Source organism: Portunus trituberculatus, chromosome 43, assembly GCF_017591435.1.
Source record: "Portunus trituberculatus isolate SZX2019 chromosome 43, ASM1759143v1, whole genome shotgun sequence".
In the NCBI taxonomy this organism is placed as follows: Eukaryota; Metazoa; Arthropoda; class Malacostraca; order Decapoda; family Portunidae; genus Portunus; species Portunus trituberculatus.
In genome coordinates, this window is record NC_059297.1 from 17,286,690 (window position 1) to 17,294,189 (window position 7,500).

The 7,500-nt window shown below is 41.1% G+C and overlaps 1 protein-coding gene across 3 annotated transcripts in view; it reads right to left on the reverse strand.

Moving 5' to 3' along the window:
• The window catches only part of LOC123517956 (cyclic AMP-dependent transcription factor ATF-6 alpha-like), a 37,372-nt gene extending 35,162 nt beyond the window's left edge, over positions 1-2,210 (reverse strand). For all 3 annotated transcript variants that reach the window (XM_045278440.1, XM_045278438.1, XM_045278437.1), the window contains exon 1: positions 2,016-2,210. In XM_045278440.1, the coding sequence (XP_045134375.1) occupies positions 2,016-2,130 (115 nt within the window). In that variant the 5' untranslated portion in view covers positions 2,131-2,210. The remainder of the gene's footprint in view (positions 1-2,015) is intronic.
• Positions 2,211-7,500: the final 5,290 nt, after the last annotated feature.

Here is a 7,500-nt window from a genome sequence, read left to right on the forward strand (position 1 = left end):
TCTAAACCAAACTAAACTGCTAACAATCCATCCCTCTTTATCTTCACAAACTCTCTAGCTCTCCTCTTTTCCTCACCTTCATTAACTCTAACATTTTCCCCTTTTTTCCAGCAACTCTAACAACCTAGTTCTCCATCTTCACGAGACAAACCACTTCTGTCATTCATCTTTAGTCATCTCTAACCTACTCATAAGGAAAGTAAAAAAAAAAGTTTGGCATCAGCAATTCCTGCTTGTGACCATAAGGTTGTCCACAAATATCACTGCGTTACTGCATTTTTGCTTTTGTTATTCCCAAAGTTATACGTAAGCTACACATGTATTAAAAATGGTGCAATCCTCTCTTACATATCCTACGAGAGTCATTCATGTATGCCGGTGGGAAATGTCTGTCCTCTTACATACAAATCACTTGTTATCACTTTTCATTCAACATTACACTGACTACTGCACGAGTTTGTCAACTATTCAATAGATCACGATAGGTGAATGCTTTATCACATTCACTGGAACCTTGTAATGTTTCTGGGACTTTCTATATAGCTGTCTGGTGAGTGGTGTTCCTCCTATTTCCTTTATTTCTGCTCTCGTGCTCTTGCCCATTCAAACCCTTCAGGAGTCTGTCTGCAGCTATCGTGTGGCCCAGTTTTTTTTTTTTTTTTTTTTCTTTAGCTGATAATTAAACTTACTGTACTCCTCAAACATACATTCTCTTAATATTTTACTTTTCTCAATCTTTTGTTCGAAAAGGCCAGATGTAACCAGAGTTAAAAGGAATGCATGCCTAACATAGCTCTGCTTCAAAATTCGCCAGATAATAAAATTGAGACAATCCATTTAACACCGAATTCCGATAGAAATGCCAATATGTCACATTAAATTTCTTTCAACCACAGGATTTAAAATGCCAATGTCCTATAGTAACCGCTTTCATTCACCTAATGTGGACGAGTGCCGGGTAGCACAACCTTTATCGATCTGTTGCACTGGAACTGCTGCTACTAGGTACTACTACACCCATAGGTCTGAAGATAGCTTTCGCTTTAAACCTTTAAACCACTCCTGATTTGTTTACGAAGAAACAGACAGGGAACGCACAGCCAATAAACAGCAAGCAAAACTTAGTCTCGCAGGTACGATGGATCCAATTATTTCTCGTCGCAGTAGAGAGTGAGAGAAAAAAAGTGAAATCTCCCTGCCCGCCAACACATGAACACGTTGGAGTGGTGCCGGCTAGTAATACTGACACAGTGACATGTTCCCAACTACTGTTTATCATACATACGTGTCGGGAAAGAAATCTAAACTACACAACAATTCAAGTGATGTTAACATTCACGAATAACTGGCCAGTAAAGTCTCTACTTAAACATAGTTGTTATGCCAGCGAGTAATAAGCAACATACTATTTTTAACCTCCCACACGCAATATTTGACTTAACCCACATCCCATGAATAGACAGACTGAGTTGTACGCATGGCAACACAACAACTCATGCGACAAGGCTGCATACACAGACACAGGAAATAATAGGAAAAAAAAGGAGCACTAGACCGGGTGGAGGGAATGGGAGGGGAGGGGCTAGAGGGGGGACCATGCTCCAACACACGTCAACAGTAACGCCAGGCATGGCATACCCCGCCCCTCGCTTCACACTGACAACCAGCAAACACATTGCGTCGCTGTGGTGACTAATCTCTACGGCTTATTTAATTACATTGCATCTAATCAAATGCTACATGCCGTAGGGCAGCCTACAGGCCAGCTGATACGTGAAGGCGAGGCAAAGCATGGCAAGGTAAGGCATGGCACCAGCGAATCAACCAAAAAACGCTCTCAACTCAACTTGTCCTCATACCCATGTTTATTTTCTGAAGTTCTTATAACATTTGGGGATACGTCAACATGATTCAAGGTGGTACTTGTAAGAAGGGTGCATACGGGCTGTCGGGGGGACACTCAGCCGTGAAGAGGGCGGCATGTGGGAGGAAAATCGACCTCTCTGGACACTTACCCGACGCGATGCAGTGGTTACCAAACAGTTCCTCCCGCAGCAGGTTCGTCTCCATATCTGTCATCATCTCCATGGTTATGTCAAAGTCACAATCTGGCTCGTTTTTGACGTACATGGTTGGGAATTGGGCGAGAGTCTTCCGGCGTAAAAAGCAGGAACGACGTACACCTACTCAGCGTGTGTCAGCTGTGGTACTGTCAGAGAGGACATCAGTGCTTCCACCTGTGGGCGGCGTCGCGAAACTCATAAGCCGTAAAGAAAATGGGTTTCAGGCGGGACTGATGTACTTTTCTTCCACACTTAACAGTTGATCCACCAGTAGTATTTTAGATATAAGAAAATGAGGAAAGTTGCAAGAAGCCAGCCTTCACGTGTCAGTCAGTATATAAAATAGGACTCTATCCCCCAAATTATTCTATTCATCATCGTATCTAGGTAATCAGTCTCAGAAACCAAATCAAGTAATTTACTCTGAATCTTTGTATTAGTAAACACTTCACCTAACGGGATATTTTTATAGACAGATATTTATGCATGCATTCAAATGCATATATAATAACTAATGAACACTTGCTCCACATTCTCAAGATCAATTTATATCCGTTGTACTTAGCATGCGTATACTTGCTATAGGAGAAACCGTTTTGTCATGGCGAAAAGGATTTTATATTCCAACGATCAGTAAAGTCAGAATACAATATCTAGCAAGGCTCAGCATGTCTATCGAGAGGAAGCACACCACCGTTTCTCTCTCTCTCTCTCTCTCTCTCTCTCTCTCTCTCTCTCTCTCTCTCTCCTTTAGGAAAACAGTGAACGGTCTTCTGAACCATTTAGGGTTTTTTCTTGAAACAGAACCATAAAGGCTGATAATGATGATTCATCTGTCTACTGATCTTCATTATAAAAAAAAATGGTGACATACTGCCTCAATAAAAGTACTAATCTGACTCGCTGGGAAGATTTTATTTTATATATATATATATATATATATATATATATATATATATATATATATATATATATATATATATATATATACATAATATTTCATATACAATTGTGCTGTAAACATTTACAATTCTAAAACTTAAAAGAAGGTTTTCATTTCATAACCCCTTTTCCTAGTGTATGTACGTAAAGTTAAAAAAAATAAAATAAAATAATAGAGAGAGAGAGAGAGAGAGAGAGAGAGAGAGAGAGAGAGAGAGAGAGAGAGAGAGAGAGAGAGAGAGAGAGAGAGAGAGAGATAAAACGAGTTTGCTCTTGTCTTCATGGGTAAATTCATGTACTTATATACTGTACATGACAATATATAAATATATGCATTTCACTGGCGAGTCACAGTAAAACGTTTTTCACTGTGTGATACAGTTCAGCAATTACGTACATTATTGATAAACTTACAATAAATATCTTGAAATTTATGTTGTCCTTATATGTGAAGACGTATTCTAAGCTCGAATGTCTTAATTCTGTGCTCACACTACATACAGGACATCACTATCAATAGATACAGCGGTGCTACACCACATATACTAGATAGCGACTAACTCAACCACTAGAGAATAATGGGATTCGTTACTGCCTAATGGGAACAGCTACAAGTCGGTAAACAAAAGTCTGGCCGTCGAAGCCTTGCCTTGCCAACTCTACAGCGTCGATGCCGTCTAAATTTTCGTTGGTGATGAAGAGAGAACCAGAGATGAGATCATCGGTGACTGCAGTAGGGAAAGAGTGCGCTGCAATAGATTTTTCACCTGAAGATGAAGAGACAGAAGAGGCAAATGACGATGAGGAAGTATTATTTTTGAGGGAAAACTCTCTTTGACTTTGGCTGGAGTGAGATAACCCTTGGATGTGGTCATTGGTTGAAGAGGAGTCATGATGGCCCTTAGAGGACGTTTGACTGAAGGCTGATCCCAAGGATTCATTTACTTGGGGCTCACCAGCAGAATGGCTGCTGACTCCCAATAACTGGGCACTACTTGTAGGCGGGTTATAATTAAGAGGCCTTGAAGAACGCCTTTGCTCATCAATAATGCTTGAGCCACGGTACACGGCACTTTCTGTCTGAAGGGAAAACTTTGGAGTTGTAGTTGTTCTTGTTCAGCGGAAGGGGTTCGAGGAGACTCACTTTTAAAGTCTACAGAATCCTTCGTATTTGACCTGAGAGAAGTAGATGAGCCTGATGAACCAGTGGTAAAAGCAGTGCCTAACATAGTAGAAATATCCTGAATCTTTGGAGTACTGTTATTTAAGGTGAAATTCACCTGAGCCTGAGAGACAAAAGTTTTACTGCCACGTTTCAAGCCTTGATGACCTTCAGGAACAAAAGTTCTACTGTGGAGTTTGGAATTTTGCTGAACTTCGGAGCTAGAAATTCCGCTAACGAGAGTAGAATTTTGCTGAGCCCCAGAGTGAGACGCTCTACTGCCAACGGTGGGTTTTTTCTGAGCCTGAGTGTCAGAGGCTCCACTGTGGACAGTGGAGTTTTTCTCATCAGCGCGGACGGCTGGGTTTTTCTGAGACTGAGAACCAGAGATGTCACTTCGAGTGATAGAGCTTTTCTGACGCTCAGAACCAGAGATTTCACCTCGAATGATAGAGCTTTTCTGAGTCTGAGAACCAGAGATTTCACCTCGAGTGATCGAGCTTTTCTGAGAGTGAGAACCAGTGATTTTACCTCGAGTGATCGAGCTTTTCTGAGAACGAGAACCAGAGATTTCACTTCGAATGATAGAGCTTTTCTGACGTTCAGAACCAGAGATTTCACCTCGAGTGATAAAACTTTTCTGAAGCTCAGAACCAGAGATTTTATCTCGAGTGATAGAACTTTTCTGAAGCTCAGAACCAGATATTTCACTTTGAGTAGTAGAACTTTTCTGAGTCTGAGAACCAGAGATTCCACCTCGAGTGATAGAGCTTTTCTGATACTCAGAATCAAAGGCTCTACTGTGGATGTTGGAGCTTTTTGACTTTGAGAGCCAGAGCTTCCACCGATGACGGTGGAGCTTTTCTGAGTCCGAGGTGTAGGATTTTCACTGCCAACGGTAGAGTTTTCATAAACCTGAGAGCCAGAGGCTCCACTGCTGACGGTGGAGCTTTTTTGAGCCTGAGAACTAGAGGCTCCATTGCGGATAGTAGGATTTCTTTTAGCCTGATAGACAGAGGCACCACTGCGAACGGTGGAGCTTTTCTCAGCCTGAGAGCCAGAAGTTATACTGTCGAAAGTGGAGCTTATCTGAGCATGAGGTACAGGACTTTCATTGAAGATGTTGGAGCTTTTTTTAACCTGAGAGGCAGATGTTTCACTATGGACGGCGACACTTTTCTTGTCCTGAGAGTTGGATGTTCTGCTGCGTAGGATAAAGTTCCGCTGGCGCTGCGTGGCAGAGGTCCCACCACGAAAGGTGGATTGCTGCTGTCGCTGAGAGGCGGAGGTCTCACTGTGGACTCTAGGGGTTTGTTGAGCGTTGGAGCTAGAGAACCTTGTAAAGACTCCAGTTCGTCTATCCCCTGATACTCCACTGAATGGCTTGGAGACCCGAGGAACAAAAGCCGGAGGTGCCAAGTCCCGGGCCCGCAAGGTGGCGGTGTCTCTGAAACTGTTGGATCCCACAGTGAAATGAGAAGTGAAGGCAGGACGATCTCGCACGTAACCAGAACCTACACCGTGAGAGACTCTGAATGCTGAGGATGGGCTGACATGATGGGTGCCTGGATTCACAATCCTGGAACCAACTCTATGAATTTTGGGAGTTGTCACAGTGACTGGAGTGAAGCTCTGAACTGAGTCTGCAAGGGGAGGTGTTGCACTCGTGACAAGTCTTGACTGCTGTTGATGCAGTGGTTTAGCATAGCCCTTTTGAAATTCTACTTTGGCTTGGAAGCCTGATTGTTTGTCGGCGCGGTAAGTGACAATACGTAGAATGCCATCTGGCTGCACCACAGAGTATGACCCCACCACTGCACCGTTCTCGAAGATTTGTTGGTGGCTCTTCTCGTCGCCAGTGTCTTGCGCATTCACGTGGTAGTGGTAATTGAAAGACGACAGGCGAGGATTAACTACTTCCTTCGTAACTTGTCCTGGTGAGATGGAGGAGAACGTGGCTGAGGAGGAGGATGTACTGGAAGATCCCTCGAGAGAAGGAAACTGCGGCGCTGAGAGGACAGGAACAGATGCCGAGATTACCGCCAGAATCTGGATAAAAAAGAATAATAATAAATAAATAAATAAAAAAAAACATGAATAAAACTTACTCCTTTTTACACACTATCTGAGAGAGAGAGAGAGAGAGAGAGAGAGAGAGAGAGAGAGAGAGAGAGAGAGAGAGAGAGTTTATGTGCTAATAAACTATCTTTATTTATTGATAAAACACAGTACGTATATAGTTTTTGCAGGCAATAAAAGATTTGATAACAACTTTGATATTGAAATGTGCAGCAAAGTGCTTAATAGTTCATCCTCTGTTAGGTATTTAGGCATAGTCATTGATCAAAAGCTCACATGGAGAGAGCACATTAATCACATAGTAACAAAGATATCTCGGTCCTCTGGTATAATGCATAAAGTAAAACACCTGTTACCGTCAGACACTCTGAACACTTTATATTACACACTTGTATACCCTACCTACAGTACTGCAATGTTGTGTGGGGGATGGCCACAAAGACAACTATTCATTCACTATTTATCCTTCAGAAGAGAATAATGCGCATGATTGTTAAAATAAATAATGATGCACATACTACACCAATTTTCAAAGAACTAGGAATTCTCAAAGTACATGATGTATACACGCTAGAATGCCTCAAATATATATATGACCAGGTTCACAGTGAACAATCCACTACAATACCAAGAGCATTAAATTTTGATGTCCACCATACATACACACGCAACAGATGGAACCTCAGACCCATGTTCCCAAAATTAGAAATGCAAAAGAGGTTTGTCACTTATTTCGGCTATATTAAATGGAATGAACTCCCTGACATCTTAAAAAAATTGTGAAAATAAGGCTACTTTCAAAAAAAAAAAAAAATTGTTATTAGGTTATTAACTCTTTATTATGCGCCCTGTTATTGCTATTTTGTTACTTTTATAATTTCCTCTCATTATTATTTGTTATTATTAGCATTTTTATTTCTCTTTCTAAATCAATACAGTGAAGTTGTAAATTGTAAAGATAGTCTCTTTCTTCTCACTATTATAATATTTGTTATGGTTAGTATTTTTTTCTGTATTTCAACACAGTGAAGTTGTAATTTGTAAAGATTGTCTAAACTGTCTCAAAATTAATTATTGATAAGCATCTCATAGGGGCCTGTAAAAAATGTGTTCATTTAACGGGCCCAGCTGTGTCACATAACATGTCCACTATAAGTTTAAGATTTGGTTGTAAAAGCTAAATAAACATTTTGAATTTGAAAAAAAAAATTGAGAGAGAGAGAGAGAGAGAGAGAGAGAGAGAGAGAGAGAGAG